This window comes from Rhincodon typus, chromosome 17, assembly GCF_021869965.1.
Source record: "Rhincodon typus isolate 14 chromosome 17, sRhiTyp1.1, whole genome shotgun sequence".
Taxonomy (NCBI): domain Eukaryota; kingdom Metazoa; phylum Chordata; class Chondrichthyes; order Orectolobiformes; family Rhincodontidae; genus Rhincodon; species Rhincodon typus.
In genome coordinates this window covers 13,984,685-14,002,777 of record NC_063348.1, presented here as the reverse complement: position 1 = coordinate 14,002,777, position 18,093 = coordinate 13,984,685, and the positions used below count along the sequence as shown (strand labels likewise).

At 44.5% G+C, this 18,093-nt stretch overlaps 1 protein-coding gene across 2 annotated transcripts in view; it reads right to left on the bottom strand.

Annotated features, from left to right (window-relative positions):
* tp53i11b (tumor protein p53 inducible protein 11b) overlaps positions 1-18,093 on the bottom strand; it is an 80,369-nt gene that overhangs the window by 2,318 nt on the left and 59,958 nt on the right. For both annotated transcript variants that reach the window (XM_020516763.2, XM_020516764.2), the window contains exons 3-6: positions 16,317-16,375; positions 15,473-15,521; positions 9,536-9,632; positions 5,039-5,140 (exon numbers count right to left, since the gene is read on the bottom strand). In XM_020516763.2, coding sequence (XP_020372352.1) covers positions 5,039-5,140; positions 9,536-9,632; positions 15,473-15,521; positions 16,317-16,375 — 307 coding nt within the window. The remainder of the gene's footprint in view (positions 1-5,038; positions 5,141-9,535; positions 9,633-15,472; positions 15,522-16,316; positions 16,376-18,093) is intronic.

Here is an 18,093-nt window from a genome sequence, read left to right as displayed (position 1 = left end):
GAGCTTAACACAGGTTTCATCATTAACCCTTCCTGAACCGTGATCTTATACAACAGAGGGGGATGAAAGGTACGAAGGGTGGGGGGTGGTCAGGGGGTGAAGACAGTGGAGTTGTGGTCTGACAGGGCGAATGTATAAACAAGGAACAAGAGCAGGCCACTCGGCCCTACAAGCCTGCTGTGCCATTCAATAAGATCAAGGCTGATCTGATTTTAACTTCAACCCTACATTCCTGCAAATACCCAATTATCTGTCATCCCATTGGTCATCCAGAATCTACCTATTTCTATTTTTAAAATATCGAAGGATTCTGCATTCACTATCTTTTGAGAAAGACTCAGAGAGATGAAAATTTTCTCTTCTCTGTTTGAAATGGGCATCCCTTATTTGTAAACTCGGAGCCCAATGTTTGCTGTGCTAATCAATTGATATTGTACTTTATGTTGTTGAAGAAGTGTTCTATACAAGAAAGAGAGTTCAACAAATTCTATTTCCACTTAGAAATGTGTCTGATCAAACTGAAAGAATGATGCTGTTCACACAGTGAATTTGATTCGTAGTGTGGAGGCTGGTAACGTTACCACACGTAGACATCAGTAAAGAAGGGTCTGGTGCAAATCACTTTCTGATTCTCACTCAGCAGCTCACAGGCTGTCTGTCAACACTCCCTAGGAACTACTGCCATCTTGTGGCTACTCTTCAGCACTGCCCCAGCATTATACAGTCATAGAGTCATACAGCATGGAAACAGGCACTTCGGTCCAACTTGTCCATGCTGACCAGATGTCCTAAATTAATCTAGTCCCATTTGCCAGCATTTGGCTCATATCCCTCCATACCCTTCCATTCATGTATCCATCCCGGTGCCTTTTAAATGTTGTAATTTATCAGCCTCCACCACTTCCTCTGCCAACTCATTCCATACACGCACCAGCCTCTGTGTGAACATTTGTCCCTTAGGTCCCTTTTAAATCTTTCCCCTCTAGTTTTGCACGCCCCCACCACGGGAAAACAGACCTTGTCTATTCACCTTTTCCACGCTGACGATTTTCCACCAATCATAAACCTCTATAAGGTCACCCTCAGCCTCCAACGCTCCAGGTAAAATAGCCCCAGCCTAATCAGCCTCTCCCTATAGCTCAAACCCTCCAACCCTGGCAACATCCTTGTAAATTTTTTCTGAACCTCTTCAAGTTTCACAACATCTTTCCTACAGCAGGGAGACCAGAACTGCACGCAGTATTCCAATAGCGTTGGAGGCTACCATCTAGGTACCATCACCTTCTGTCTTCTAGCTTTGAGCCAGTTCAGTCTCCAAATAGCTAGGTCTCCCTGTATTCCATGTGATCTAACCTTGCTAACAAGTCCAGCATGAGGAACCTTGTCGAACGCCTTACTGAAGACCATATAGATCACATCCACCACTCTGCCCTCATCAATCCTCTTTGTTACTTCTTCAAAAAACTCAATCGATAGTGAGACATGATTTCCCAAACACAAAGACATGTTGATGATCCCTAAATCAGTCGCTGCGTTTCCAAATGCATATAGATCCTGTCCATCAGGATTTTCTCCAACAACTTGCTTACACTGATGTCAGGCTCACCGGTCTATAGTTCCCTGGCTTTTCCTTACCACCTTCCTTAAATAGCAGCACCATGTTAGCCAACTTCCAGTCTTCCGGCACCTCACCTGTGGCTATCGATGATACAAATATCTCAGCAAGGGGCACAGCAATCACTTCCCTAGCTTCCCACAGAGTTCTAGGGTATATCTGATCAGGTCCGGGGGATTCATCCAACTGTATGTGTTTTAAGACCTCCATCACCTCCTCCCCTGCAATATGGATACTTTTCAAGGTATTGCTATTTATTTCCCCATGGTCTCTATCTTCCATATCCTTCTCCACAGTAAACACTGATGCAAAATGCTTGTTTAGTATGTTCCCCATTTCCTTCAGTTCACACATAGGTGGCCTTGCTGATCTTTAAGGGGCCCTATTCTCTCCCTTGATATACTTTTGTCCTTAACGTATTTGTAGGATCCCTTTGGATCCTTAACCTTGTTTTCCAAAGCTATTCCATATCCCGTTTTTGCCCTCCTGATTCCCCTCTTAAGTATACTTCTGCTGCCTTTATACTCTTCTAGGGAATCACTCGATCTCTGCTATCTATACCTGACATATGCGTCCTTCTTATTCTTGACCAAAACCTCAATTTCTCTAGTCATCCAGCATTCCCTATATCCACCAGCCTTGCCCTTCACCCTAACAGGAACATACCGTCTTTGAACTCTCGTTATCTCATTTTTGAAGGCCTCCCATTTTCCAGCCGTCCCTTTACCTGCGAACACCCACCCCCAATCGACTTTTGAAAGTTCTTGCCTAATACCATTAAAATTGGCCTTCCTACAATTTGGAACTTTAACTTTTAGATTTGATCTATCCTTTTCCATCACTACTTTAAAACTAATAGAATTATGTTTGCTGGCCCCAAAGCGCCCCCCCACTGACACCTCAGTCATCTACCCTGCCTTATTTCCCAAGAGTAGGTCACGTTTTGCATCTTCTCTAGTCGGTACATCCACATACTGAATCAGAAAATTTTCCAGTACACACTTAACAAATGCCTCTCCATCCAAGCCGTTAACACTATGGCAGTCCCAGTCTATGTTTGGAAAGTTAAAATCCCCGACCATAACCACCCAATTATTCTTACAGATAACTGAGATCTCTTTACAAATTTGCTTCTCAATTTCCCGCTGACTGCTGGGGGGTTTATAGTACAATCCCAGCAAGGTGATCATCTCCTTTCTTACTTCTCAGATCTACCCAAATAACTTCCTAGATGTATTCTCAGGAACATCCTCCCTAAGTACAGCCGTAATGTTATCCCTAATCAAAAACATCACTACCCCTCCTTGCTTGCCCCTCTTTCTATCCTTCCTCTAGCATCTATACCGCTGACTTAATTCCACTCTGGACTTTACATTTCTCAGTTCTGAGGAAGGATCACTGGACCCGAAACTTTAACTCTAACTTCTCTCCATGGATGCTGCCAGACATGCTGAGCTTTTCCAGCAATTTCTGTTTTTGTTTCTGATTTCCAGCATCTATAGTTCTTTGTTTCCACTCAGTTTTTAACTCACTGACACATCTCTTCTAAGCATGCCCACCTTGAAGAAGTTCTACAATTGTACGTTGCAATTGTACCAGCCTCCACCATTTCCTCTGTTAGCTCATTCTATGCATGCACCAACCTCTGAGTGAAAAAAATTGCCCCTTTGGTCCCTTTTATACCTTTTCCCTCTCACCTTAAACCTATGCCCTCTCATTTTGGACTTCCCTACCCTGGGAAAAAAGACCTTGGCTATTCACTCTATCCATGCCCCTCATGATTTTATAAACCTCTATAAGGTCACCCCTCAGCTTCCCCTCCAGGGAAAACGGCCCCAGCCTATTCAGCCTCTCCCTATAGTTCAAACCCTCCAACCCCAGGAACATCCTTGTAAAACTTTTCTGTACCATTTCAAGTTTAACAACATCTTTCCCGTAGCAGGGAGACCAGAACTGAAGGCAGTATTCCAAAAGGATCCTAACCAATGCCTGGTACAGCTGCAACATGGCCTCCCAACTCCTATACTCAATGCACTGACCAATAAAGGCAAGTGTACCAAATACCGCCTTCACTATCGTCAGATACTGAAACAGTCCACGTTCAAATGCAACAAGATCTGGACAATATCCAGTCTTGGGCTGACAAGTGGCTAGTAACATTTGCACCACACAAATGCCAGGCTATGACCATCTCCAATAAGCGACGATGCAATCATCACTCCTTGACATCCTGAGATTTACCATTGATCAGAAACTGAACAGGACTAGCCGTGTAAAAACTGTGGCTACAAGAGCTGGTCAGAGGCTAGGAATACTACAGCAAATGACTCACCTCCTAACTCCCCAAATCCTGTCCACCATCTACCAGGCACAAGTCAACAATGTAATGGAATACTCCTCAAGATTCTGAGGAGGCTTGACAGGGTAAATGCAGGGAGGTTATTTTCCCCTTTTGGAACCATAGCGGATCATCTCAGAATAAGGGGTCACTGAGTTAGGACAGAATGAAGAGGAATTTTTTTTTCCAAGCGGGTATTCAATCTGTGGAATTCTTTGCCACAGACAGTTTTTGAGACAGGGTAGCTGAAGGCTGAGATAGACAGAGTTTTAATCAGTAAAGGGAATCAAGAATTAAGGGGTTAAGGCAGGAAAATGAGGAGTTGAGGATTATTGGATCAGCCATAATCTCATTGAATGGTGGAGCAGTTTTGATGGGCTGAATAGCCTACTTCTGCTGTTATATCGTATGGTCTTATGTCACTTGCCCGGATGAGTACAACCCCAACAACACTCAAGAAGTTTGACACCATCTAGGACAAAGCTGCCTGCTTGATTGGCACTATATCCACAAGCATCCATTCCCACAATCACCGACACTCAGTAGCAGCAGAGTGTACACTGCAGAAGATACACTGCAGAAATTCACCAAAGATCCTCAACAGCACCTTCCAAACCCATGACCACTTCCATCTAGAAGGACAAGAGCAGCAGATACATGGGAAAACCACCATCTGCAAGATCCCCCCCCAAGCCACTCACCATCCTGACTTGGAAATACATCACTGTTCCTTCAGTGTCCCTGGGTTAAAATCCTGGAATTCCATCCCTAATGACATTCTGGGTCTACCTACACTGATGCAGACTCAGCGGTTCAAGGAGGCAGCTCAGCACCACTGTCTCAAGGACAGCTGGGGACAGGCAATAAATGCTGGCCCAGCTAGCGATGCCCACATCCCAGGAAGGTGGAGGAGAGGATCAGAAGGGCAGTAGGACCATGAGGGGGAGAAAGAGATGGATAGCAGGAGAAAGAGGAGCAAGGGGTTGGGGGAGCTGCAACCTGAATGGCGGGGGGGTAACTGAAGGGCAGAGTATTCTGCGGCACTTGTCACTCCTTGCAGAGATGCACTTTCATGGAGAACCCACCTATAAACTGCACTGTGAAATAACAGGCCTCTGTGAGGAGCGTCCACCGAATGATCAGCTTCTCGACCGTGTATAAAGCATGCCACATGATCAGGGAAATACCTGCAGCAGAATGGAGAAGAACAGTGTCAAACTACTGGGCAGAGTTAGCGCCAGCCTCACATGGGAGTTGTGGGAGCTCCTACTACCCTCTGTCCAGGACAGGGTGATACCATGCCCACCTCCCTCACCCACCACACCCTCTGCCCTGCACAGCTGCCCACCAAAAGGGCAGCAGGGGTGAAGCTCTCTTCTCAGGAGTTACTATGATATATTTCATGCAGGGAACAACATAAGGAAAACAGGAGAGGGTGAGGGAGAGGCCAGGAGAATGAATGGATGGGGGAAGGAAGTGAGAGAAGGAGAGACTGGGAAAAGGAAAGACTGGGAGAAGGAGACACTGGGAGAAGGACAGGACGGGAGAAGCTTATAGAGGAGAGGGATATATAAGGACAGAAAGGCTTAAGGAAGGAACTCCGGGGGGGCAAGTGAAGGAACAGCCACTCGGAATGAGCTGAAGGGAATGCAGATACCAGCTGGGCATAGTTCCTAAGACTGGAATTGATGACCTGCTGAGAGGACAGGCCTGATATCCAGCTTTCAATCCTCTTATTCAAGTAATCAATAACTTGTCAAATCGCAGGCCGCGGGCAGGTGAGAAACTGGTCGCGAGAGACAGAACCGTAACATTACACCTGTACTGCAGCAGGACTGAGTCCACACTGGGAAAGGGACCCAGAACCATTGTTCTGGTAGCTTTCTGTGTGCCCTACAACTGACTCAACACTACCTTGATTTCGATCAGGGCTGTGAGAGACTCTCTGAAATGGCACTGACCGATGGGACAAAGGGAGAGGAGTGGAGCTGGTGTGTCAGAGCGTGGTTAGGAGAGAGAAGCCAACAGATTTCATAAACACCTTGTCTAAGCCATAAACTCTGAGAAAGACCCTCCAGGCCCGGCGTTAGGAGATCTGGTCTTTATCCGGGGAGGAGTGTGTACAATTTCTGGGAGTTGTGCTAAATGTGGGAGTTTAGGCAAATGTGGAAGAGTGGCATTGCTGTGTCTTGTTGTGGTCATTTTTGCAAGGGGCTACTTTGTGGTCAACGTGTTGCTGTTAGATCTAAGAGTGGGCCTAGGTGAACATCAAGTTTTGTTGAGAAGGCCGAGCAACAACAAGGTAAGAGCCTTTGCTCCCCCTCAGTCCATTAGCTGTTAATGAAACAGAGATGGCAGTCAGTGGAATGGTATGTTCCTCTTGTCAGATGTGGGAGATCAGTTGACTGTCCCTGGTGACTATGTCTGCAGGAAGTGTGTCCGACAACAGCTCCTCTCAGTTCGCACAGATAGGTTGGAGCGGCAGTTGGAAGCTCTTTGACAAGCATACAGGAAGCAGAGAGTGCGATAGATAGTAGCTTCAGGGAAGTGGTCACACCGCAGGTACAGTCAGGTAGATGGGTGACTGCCAGGAGACGTAGGCAGGGAGTGCAGGAGTCTCCTTTGGCTATCCCCTTCTCAAACAAGCATACTGTTTTGGATACTGTTTGGGGTGGGATAGCCTCTCAGGGGAAATATAGCAGCAGCAGTCAGGTCTTTAGCATCATGACTAGCTCTGCTGTAGAGTATGGCAAAGTCCAAGTGAGAAATTGTGATGGGGACTCTGTAGTCAGGGGCACAGACAGGTGTTTCTGTAGTTGCGAGCGAGACTTCAAGATAGTGTGTTGTCTCCCTGATGCCAGGGTCAAGGAAATCTCAGAGCGGTTGCAGCAAATTCTTAAAAGGGGAATATGAGCAGCTGGAGGTTGTTCTATGCCTTCGTACCAATGATATAGATAAACAAAAGAATGAGGTCCTGCAGAGTGAATACAGGGTAGGCTGGAGGTTAAAAAGCAAGACCTCAGGGATTACTCCTGGTGCCACGTGCTAGTGAGAGTAGGAATAGGAGGACAGGGCAGATGAATGCGTGGCTGAGAAACTGCTGCAGGGGACAGGGATTCAGATGTTTGGATCCTTGGGATCTCTTCTGGGGCAAAAATGACCTGTACAAGAGGGACAGGTTGCACCTGAACTGGAGGGAGACCAATATCCTGATGGGGAGATTTGTTAGAGCTACTTGGGTGGGTTTAAACTAGTCTAGCAGGGGGTTGGGACCCAAAGCAGTATTGAGACAAGAGAAAAGGTTGAGGCTGCTACAGAAGTTTAAGACAGCAAGTTAAATAGACAGGGCAGGCAAGAACACTGCAGAGAACAAGGGAAGACTGATGAATTAAAATGCATTTATTTCAATACAACAGACCTGACAGGTAAGGCATGTGAACTCTGGGCATGGTTGGGAACATGGGACTGGAATATTATAGCTATTACAGAAACATGGCTCAGGGAGGGGCAGGACTGGCAAATCAACATTCTGGGGTACAGATGCAATCAGAAGGATAGAAAGGGGGGCAAGGGAGAAGGGTGAGTTGCATTGTGATTAGGGATAACATTACTCCTATACTGAGGGAGGATGTTCCTGGGGATTGTCCAATGAAGTCACATGGGTGGAAGTGAGAAATAAAAGGGGCTGATCACTTTGGTGAGATTGTACAATATGCTGCCCAATAGTCAGTGGGAAATTGAGGTGCAAATACGTAGGGAAACTGCAGATAGCTGTAAGAATAATAGAGTTGTAATTGTAACTAACATAGACTGGGACTGCCATAGCGTTAAGTGCTTGGATGAGAATAATTGTGTTAAGTGTGTTCAAGAAAATTTTCTTAATCAATATGTAGATGCACCGACTCAACAAAGGGCAAAACTCAACCTCCTTGGGAAATAAGGTAGGGCAAGTGACTGAGGTGTCAGTGGGGAAGCACTTTGGGAACAGTGACCACAATTCTATTAGTTTCAAAATAGTTAGGGAAAAGGATAGGCCTGGTCCACAAGTTAAAGTTCTAAATTAGGGCAAGGCCAATTTTGACGGTATTAGATAGGAACTTTCAAAAGTTGTTTGGAGGAGACAATTCACAGGTAAAGGGATGTCTGGCAAGTGGGAGACTTTCCAAGGTGAGATATTGAGAGTTCAGGGACAGCATGTTCCTGCTTTTGTGAAGGGTAATGCTGGCAGAGGTGGGGAATGTGAGATGACTAGAGATATTGAGGCTCTGGCCAAGAAAAAGGAGAAGGCGTATGTCAGATATGGACATACTGGCTGGGATCGAATGAATCCGTTGAGGAATATGGGGGTGTGGGAGTACATTTAAGAGGGAAATCAGGAGGGCAAAAAGGGGACACGAGATAGCTTTGTCAGATAAGGTTAAGAATAATGCAAAGAGATTCTGCAAAGATTTAAATGGCAAAACAGTAATTAGGGAGAGAATAGGGCCCCTTAAAGATCAGCAACACCATCTACGTGTTGAGCCGCAGGAGATGGGTGAGCTCCTACAGGTCAGGTCGCCCTGCTATAGGAAGGATATTATTAAATTGAAAAGGGTTTACAATGATGCTACAAGGGTTTGAGTTATTAGGAGAGGCTAGATAGGCTGGGACTTTTTTTTCCCTGGAGTGTCAGAGGCTGAGGGGTGACCTTATAGAGCTTTATAAAATCATGAGGGGCATAGCCAGGGTCTTTTCCCCAGGGTAGGGGAATCCAAAGCTAGAGGGCATAGGTTTAAGATGAGAGGGGAAAGATTGAAAAGGGACTTAAGGATCAACTTTTTCACACAGATGGTGGTGCGTTTGGGGAATGAACTGCCAGTGGAAGTGGTAGAGGTAAGTATAATTACAATATTTAAAAGACATTTACACAGGTACATGAATAAGAAAGGTTTGGTGGGATATGGGCCAAATGTAGGGAAATGGGACTAGTTTAGTTTGGGAAACCTGGTCAGCATGGATGAGTTGGACCAAAGAGTCTGCTTTTGTGCTGTATGACTCTATGACTTTAAGTCCGCTGGGTGCCAACTTGGTGCCAACAATGCCCTGAAGGGCTCACATCAATAACTTGGGTCATTGACTACCCAAGGTGTAACTAGAGGACAGTGTCCCTCATCCAGAACCAGATGTCAGTGAACCAGCTGGGAGCAGCTTGGAGAGGAGTTGGTGGAACTGAGCTGGGTGTTGTACATGTTGAATCTGCTTACGGTGGAATCATCTCACAATGTAGATGGTCTATGTGTACAAGGCCTTTAAGGTAGGCAGCTCACTATGCTATTATTAATAATAAAATTAAGGTGGATTGAAGTTTGGACAGAGTTTTAAGGTGGATTACTCCCTACCAGAAGTTTGCAATGGGTTTAAAGTTAAATTCTCTTGGTACAATGATATGTAATGGCTTAAAGGTGGACTGCTGTCTGTACAGTGTGTACAAGGGGTTTAAGGTGGACTACATCTGTAAAGTGCATGCAATAGGTTTAAGGTGGACTGCTGCCAGTACAGTACATAAAATGAGCTTTAAGGGCACTGTTGCCAACAATACTTACTGAGAAGGGCCCCGCCATACAGTCTCACTGACATTTTAGTGCTGGTCCCGTCTTCATCAAAGACAACTTCATATAGACGATCAGGAAAGATGAGAGCCTGAAACAGAGACACAGGCACAGTCACTGCTCACAGTCAGCGCAATGTACCCAGCCCGAGCCTGTACAAGACAGGCAGCAAAAGGGACAGGTCACAGCTACGGAGCAGGTATCCTGCCAGGAAATGGTAGCCACTAGGCACAAAGACAACCCATTGAAAATGTGGAATTTCTGCTCCCAGACAGACAGTTAACAAACAGCAGTGAGATTCCCAGGTTATCAGTGTCCAGACCAGTGTTCATGGAAAACTACAAATAGAAAGAGGGAGCAGCTGAGGAAAGGAGTTAGCAAGGGAGGGTGGAAACTCGAGAGAGGGGGAGGGAATCCAGGTTTGGCGGGGTTTGAAGTAATACACAGTGCAAGTGAGGGAGGAGGTAGTGAGGGAGGGCGGAGGTAGAGGGAGGGCGGAGGTTAGAGAGAGGGATGGAGGAAGTCGTGCGAGGGAGGGAGGAGGTAGTGAGAGGGATGGAAGGAGTAGGAGAGGGGGTGGGAGGAGGTAGAGATGGGGAGGGAGGAGGTAGTGTGAGGGTGGGAGGAGTTAGTGAGAGGGAGGGAGGAGGTAGGGAGGGAGGGAGGAGCTAGTGAGAGGGAGGGAAGAGGTAAAGAGAGAGAGGGAGGAGGTATGGAGCGGGAGGGAGGGGGTAGGAAGTGGGAGGGAGGAGGTAGAGAGAAAGGGAGGAGGTGGAGAGAGGAAGGAGGAGGTAGGGAGTTAGAAGAAGGAGGTAGGGAGAGAAGAGGTGGAGAAAGGGAGGGAAGAGATACAGAGAAGGAGGGAAGAGGTGGAGAGAGGGACGGAGGAGGTAGGGAGTGAGACTGAGGATGTAGGAAGTGGAAGGAAGGAGGTAGAGATATAGAGGGAGAAAGTGGAGAGAGGGAGCAAAGACGTGGGAAGTGAGAGTGAGGACATAGGGATTGGGGCGAAGGATGTAGAGATAGGGAGGGAGAAGGTGGAGAGAGGGAGGGAAGTGGTAGGAAGTGAGAGACAGGAGGTAGGGAGTGGGAGGGAGGAGGTCGACATAGGGAGGGAGAATGAGTTGATGAGCAAAACAACAGAGAATTGATTTGAATGTGGGTTGCTGGCTGTGTTTATGTGAAAATCAGGAACCCCAGGAATAGTGTCGGAAACTCTGGAATCAGGACCTATCTTAAAGGGCTCCTGAATCACCCCAGCATGGAGGAGATCCAGGCCACCAGGACAGATGTTAGCATAGCTTTTGGGAATCCTGGGCTTTATAAATAGAGGCACTGAGTACAATAGTAGGGAACCTTTGGTGGATCTTGGTAAAACTCGGATCACCCTACAATTGGATTAGTGGATTACACTTTGAGAAGTATGGCTGGGTCCTCAGGAAGGTGCAAAGGGTATTTACAAAAGGGTCCAGGGATAAGGGGCTTAGCTCCACAATTAGATTTGGGAAGCTATGGCTGTTCTTTCACAAAAGGAGTTTGAAGCTCCTTCAAATAGGATTATGCGAAGTCTACTTAAGGTAGACAAAGGTTGTTCCCATTAACTGTTTGCAGAGGGATTGAGGGTCACGGGTGAACGGTTTTGGGAAAAGCATGGGGCAAATTGAGGAAGGATATTTTTACGTAATGAGTGGAAAAGACCTGGAACACAGTAACCACCCTATGAAATAGGAGCAGAGTCAGAATATTCAGCCAAATATGATCATGGCTGGTCAGTCTACATTTCAAATTCCACATTCCCATCAACACCCGACAATCTTTGACACATCTCACGAACAAATAGCTATCCATCTCTGACTTAAAATCATTCAACAGTTCCAACACCACACCTTCTAAGGTACAAAGTCACACAACCCTCTAATAAAAAATGTTTCTCCTCATCTTGTCCTCAAAGGGTATCTCCTAATTTTGAAGCTAGTTCTAGACTCAGCCACAATTTCCACTTTGTCAGGAACATTCAGGATCTTATAAACTTCAATCAAATCACCCCTAACTCTTCTAAATTCCTGCGGAAACAATCTGAGCCTGTCCAACCAATGCTCAGAGGACAACCTACTCATTCCAGGGATTGAAATAAGAAACCTCCTCTGAACCACCACCTCCTCAAATAAGGAGAATAAGAACTGCACACAGTATTCAGGGATGAGCTCTCACTAATGCTCTGTATGAACAAAGGGTAGCACTGCATGAGCCCTCTTCAAATGGACAGTACCCGCAGACTGATTTTTTCGTAACTCCTGCTCTAGAACACCTAAATCCGTCAGCACCTTAGAATTCCACAGTCATTCTTCAATTAAATCATATTCAGCTTTTATATTCATTCTGTCAAAGTGCACAGCTTCACATTTTTCCACAGTATAACCCACCTGCCTGATTTTTGTTCATTTACTTAACCTGACTATTTGTCTGCAACTCCTTTATGTTTTCTTCACACCACATGTTCCCCCCTATCTTGGTGTCATCTACAATGCCTTCACTTCCCTCAAATGAAAGGCATTGATGTAAATCCTTTTATTCTTGTTAATACCTTTCTCCTATACCAGGGCCTTCCATTTTCCATAACAACCTTTGATGTGGCATCAAATGCCTTCTGAAAATCTAAGTATAGTCCATTTACAGGTTCCCCTTTATGTCTTTCTCATTCAAGGATCTCAAATAAAGTATTTAAATATGATTTCCCTTTGATGAAACAATGCTGACTCATCCTGATTATCTTGCATTCTCAAAGTGCGTGACTATAATCTCTTTAATGTTCGATTCTAATACCTTTCCCAAGACAGACATCAAGCTAACATGAATAGAGGGGTACTAAATAAAAACCAAAAGAACTGCGGATGCTGTAAATCAGGAACAAAAACAAAGTTGCTGGAAAAGCTCAGCAGGTCTGGCAGCATCTGTGAAGGAAAAAACAGAGTTAACGTTTCAGGTCCGGTGACCCTTCCTCAGAACTGAGGTTCTGAGGAACGGTCAACAGACCCGAAACGGTAACTCTGTTTTCTCCTTCACAGATGCTGCCAGACCTGCTGAGCTTTTCCAGCAACTTTGTTTTGTTCATGAATAGAGGGGTTATATTTGCTATTTTCCAGCATAATGGAACCTGTCCTGAATCTAAGGAATTGTGGAACATTGATGCCAATGCATATATTACCTCATTAACAACCTCTTTTAAGACCCTGGGATTCAATCCATTTGGACTTGGGAGACTTGTCAGCCCTGAATTTCTTTAGCACCCCTTCCCTCATGATTGTGGTTTTGCTAGGTCCCTCTCTCTGTTCCACCCCCTGTATTACTGGAATATTTTTTGTATCCTCTGTAGGGCAGACAGAAACAAATTATTTGTTCATTTCATCCGCGATTTCCTTATTGTCTACTAGTAAGTCCCCATTCTCACTCTCTAGTAGACAAACACTCATTTCAATGACTTTTTTCCTTTTCAAATACCCATAGAAACACTTGTTATCCATTTTTACATTTCTAGCCAGCTTGCTCTTGAAGTCTAATTTCTCCATCCTTTTAAACTTCCTGTGCTGCTGCTTATATCTGATCAATTATCTGACTTGCGACTCATCATTGCACAATTATATCATTTTTCACCAAGTTTGATGCTTTCCATAACTTCTTCAGTTAATCATGGATGGTGGGTCCTCCCTTTAGAATTTTCTTTATCATAGGTGTATACTTATTCCGACTAATTTGCAATATCCTGTTAAATATCTTGCCTGATCCAGTCTCCCAGCCGTTATGCCAGTCCACTTCAGCTAGCTCAGCTTTCATACTTAAATAGTTGCCTTTATTTAGGTTTAAAACATCTGTCCTAGCCCCTTTCAAACATGACATAAAATTCAGTCACACTGTGGTTTCTGCTATCTTAACTCTGAAATCATTAATCAATCCTGTCCCATTACTCAATACCAAGTTTAACATAACATGTTCTCTGGTTGGTTCCAAAATGTGCGAAAGCATTCTATGAACTCCTCATTTGATTACTGCTGCTGCTCCGATTTTTCCATGGTTATTGTCATCCCTTTATCACAAGCATCCAATACTTCTTCTTGGATACTTTCTCCCACACTTTGTGATTACTGTTAAGGAGTTTTCAGACTACTTATACTGGTGACTTCTTTCCCCTACTATTCCTCATCTTCACCCATCTGGATTTCCTGAAACAAGATCATCTCTAATTATCGTACCAATGCCATCCTTGATTAACAGTGCAAGCTCACCACCTGTACCAAACTTCATAGTCAGGTTGAATGTTGCATAACCTTCAATATTCAGCACCTAATTCCTGTCATTCTGGAGCCATGTCTCTGTAATGGCTATCAGACTGTCTTTATTTGCTTCAAGGCATACAATCAATTTTTTTACTTTATTTTGAATGCTGTATACGTTCAGATACAGAGCCTTTAGTTTTGACTTTTTGCTAACCTCTTAACAGTTTGTTGTGATTGTTGTTATATTCCTAGGCTTTTTTTTTCTCTCTACCTGCTTTATTCCATTCTTTGAAACCTCCTTTTCCATATTACTATTTTTCTCTCTTACCTTGGCTCTAATGTCTGATACACCACAAATTGCCGCATTTGATCCCTTCCCTCCATTGTTTCATTTAAAACCATCTCTATTTCCCTAGTTATGTGGTTCACAAAAATGGCCTAATGAAACATAAATCATAAGGTATCACAGCATGGTTCAGGCAATAGACTGTCCCAAAGGTACATCACACACTTTCTCCTGTTCTGGTACCGATGGCCCATGAACCAGAACCCACTTTTCACACGTACAAGTTTTAAAGCATGTTTTCATCTCTAATTTTATGTACTCTCTGTGTGTGGTTCAGTCAATACCACAGAAATTATAACCTTTGAGGTTCTGCTTTTAAATGTAGTGCCTATTTTCTGTGCAGAACCTGTTTCCTAGTTCTACCTATCTCACAGGTACCCACATGCACGACAGACGCTGGATTCTTCCCCTCCCATTGCAAGTCGTGCCCTGAGAATGGTGTCAATCTCCCTCATGATACTACTCCCTATTTGTCCCATATTCCTTGTTACTTCCCTTACTTCAGTGGCTTCCTGTACCACAGTGATATGGTCAGTTTGCACATCCATCCTGCAGTCCCTACTCTCATCGACACTGAACATCAGACCACCGCACTGGAAGCAGAAATGATCATGGATTTGAAAGAAATTGGTTGGGCACTTGAGCAAGACAAAGGTGCAGTTTGAAAGAATACAGCGAGGTGATTGGACAGACGGAATTTCACAAATGGTCTCCTTCTGTGCTCAATGGCTACGGGAGTCTTGTTATACATTTACTCCCAACTTTCAACCCACATCAATCAGCTGGATGTGCAAATTGACACAATTCAATGTTCTCTCCCTCCCTTTTCTCCGGAGTCCTGGCAGAGTCTATATCCAAATTCTCGAATATTTTGGTGTTTCTGAGTGAGAAATGTAACATCTGAGCTTTCTGATCCAAGGCAAACAACTCATAAACTGACTCAGTCACTGATATTGCCTGTGCTCTCAAATCTAATCAAAATCTCTTCTGCAACAGTTGGTATTCCTTATTAGTATCCCCTACTCTGCTGGATGTATCTATCTTGTAAATTATTAGCTGGTGATTCATTAAGCAATTAATGTACTGAGTTAAATCAAGCAGCAGCCGTGCTCCCCTCCTGCCTGACAACAATCCCGATGGAGACAATGGGGTCTCCGCCACTGTTTTTTCCACCATAGCCGTGTCAATGTGAATGAAGACTGAGAGTGTGGGATCCTCCAACAAACCACAGGTTCCAAACTGATCACCTCTTCACCCACTCATACTGTATCATTGCTTCCTGCAGTGAGTAATTTTAAACAAGTGTAAACTCACCATTATGGCAACAACACTGAACATGATAGCTGACACCACTTGCCATATCCTATAGAGAATCAAACACAGTGATTAGTGCACTCAGAGTGACATGTTCAAACACAGTCTCACACACTGTGAAAAACACGTAGGGACATATGTACCGGAATGATGTAAGCAGTGACACACAAACATATTGCAGTGAAATACAGTCACACACAGTCAGGTACGGGCTGTAACATGGAATCATATACATGCTTAACACACAGGTGTAATACACACACATACCCACAGCCCGCCCCCCCGCCTCCCCCCCCACCCCACACACACACACACACACAGACACTCTTACAGACAAACACACCCCTTCCGTCTGTACAATATACCCTGGGCCCAGGCCTGACTCACACAGCAGTGGATTCTCTTCTCCCTCCACCTCATTCTCTTCCTCCCACCCACAACCCCCCATTCTTCCTCTTCCCACCTCTTCCTCACACATCCCCTGCCTGCTTCCTTCCCCTCCCCACGGCCTCCCTATTTCCTTCTCTTTCTCTTCCCCTCCGCCTTCTCTCTATTCCCCTTCCTTTGCTTCCTCCCCTCCTCATCTTCCTTACTCCCATCCCTCTCCCCTCTCCCTCCTCCTTCCCTCCACCTCCTTCCTCACGGCCAGGGTAACTGATGATACTGGGTAAATTTGATGAGTAATTAACCCGGGTCCAGCAGAGTCGAGAGATCGATAATACTTGTAAGATCAGTGACCAACCCAGTCCATTGTCCCAGAGAGTGGGACCACTGCTCTATAGCAATATCACCATGGCAGCACTTATTAACTGATCACATGTTATTTTAATGCTAGACGTTGTACCTGAGACCCAAAGGCTCTCGCATGGTGAATTTCATTTCATTTCCCAGCACTTGGCTAATCTGAAAAAAAAAGATGAGGTTGAAGCAGTGCAGGACCATCCAAAGGATGAAAGTTAAATCTGTACAACTCCATTAGTCATCCTACTTTCTTTTGAATCTCTTTTGCCAGCCAAAAGGATAGCTTCATGTCTGTGCCAGACACTATCTTTTAAACTTATTACCTGTATTTGTGTGCACGTGCTTGATATCCAATTTTCATTATGTTTTTCTCAGGTTAGTAGTAATAAAATTCTCTTCTTTTCACTCAAAATCGGATTTTCATTTTATAATGATCTACAAGTATGATAGCTCTCAGGCCTTTATTGGCACTGGGCTTGTCCCGAATAGGTACTGTTGTAGAAGTTGAGAGGTCTGAAGGGGTTAATGATCATGTCCCATTGTTTGTATCCACCTATTATGTACTGGTGTCTCACACAGCCTGTGGGCGGAGACTAGGAGTTCTACTCATAGAGTCATTGAATCAAGAGATGTACGGCACAGAAACAAACCCTTCAGTCCAACTCGGCCATGCTAACCAGATATTCTAAATTAATCTAGTCCCATTTTCCATCTCTAGAGGGATCAGATGGACTGATACCAGCTCCCTAAGGTCCAGGTAAATACAGTCATGACCAGGTGGCAAGGCAGAATCAACTCACCACCTTTTAACTCTCCTCATTTAGTTACAAAAATTGTTTCCCATTTCTTTCAGATATGCAGCTATTTAATTAAAATGTAGTTCACTAGAAAATGAAGGATCCAATTACTAAACTTTCCTTGGGTGAAAGTAGGAGGAATTTTATTACCAACTAATCTGTGGAATAAAATAATGAAAATCCAACATCAAGCACACACACAAACACAGGTAATAAGTTTAAAAGATAGAGTGTCTGGTACAGACAGGGAGAATAAACATCAAGCAGTTAAACAGTCCTTGGAGATCTTGAGGTAACAGATTCTATAGTTAAATGATTGGCTCATATCCTCAGCTGTAGCCGAATCTGTCAACATCTTTGGGTTCTTCGTGAATGTTGTTCCACCAATTTACTTTTATGCTAGGCATTGCATTCTGTCATGATGAAAGAAACTGGCAGAGAGGGAGAGGGTTACAACTCTTATTGTCACAGGTTTTTTATTTCTCCTCCTTCTTTCTGCTCTGCTGCTTAAAAACAATTATTGAAACATGGTTCAACGTATATTCCTGAGTCTCGCTCTATTACCTTCCCAAGGTGGCTAATTAGGAGGTGAGACCTCTCTTTCCCAATATGTGAAATCATCATTCGAGTGTAAATTAAGAAGAAGAAGCAAATTTATTTTAAGAACTAAAAAGGAAAGAAATGATAGTTAATGTTTCATGTCCAATGACCCTTCTTCAGAATCCTCAAACAACCCTCACCCAGTCCCATTCACTGGGAGAGGAAGTACATATTACAAGGTGCCACCAATAGTCGACTTGGAAAATACCACAGATACCAAGTCTCTGTGGGCACTGGGCTGGTTCTTATTGAGTATCAGAACATTGTGGGCATTGTCTGAAGGTGATTTCTACAGTGGTGTAGGTGTGTTCCTTGGCATTTCTGATTTCACATGCACACACACACACACACAAACACAGACACACATGCACACGCACACACAATGACACCAAACTTTCCCCACCCAAAACTCTGCATTCACCCCCTGTCAAACACTGTGCGTGTGTGTGTGTGTGTGTGTGTGTGTGTGTGTGTGTGTGTGTG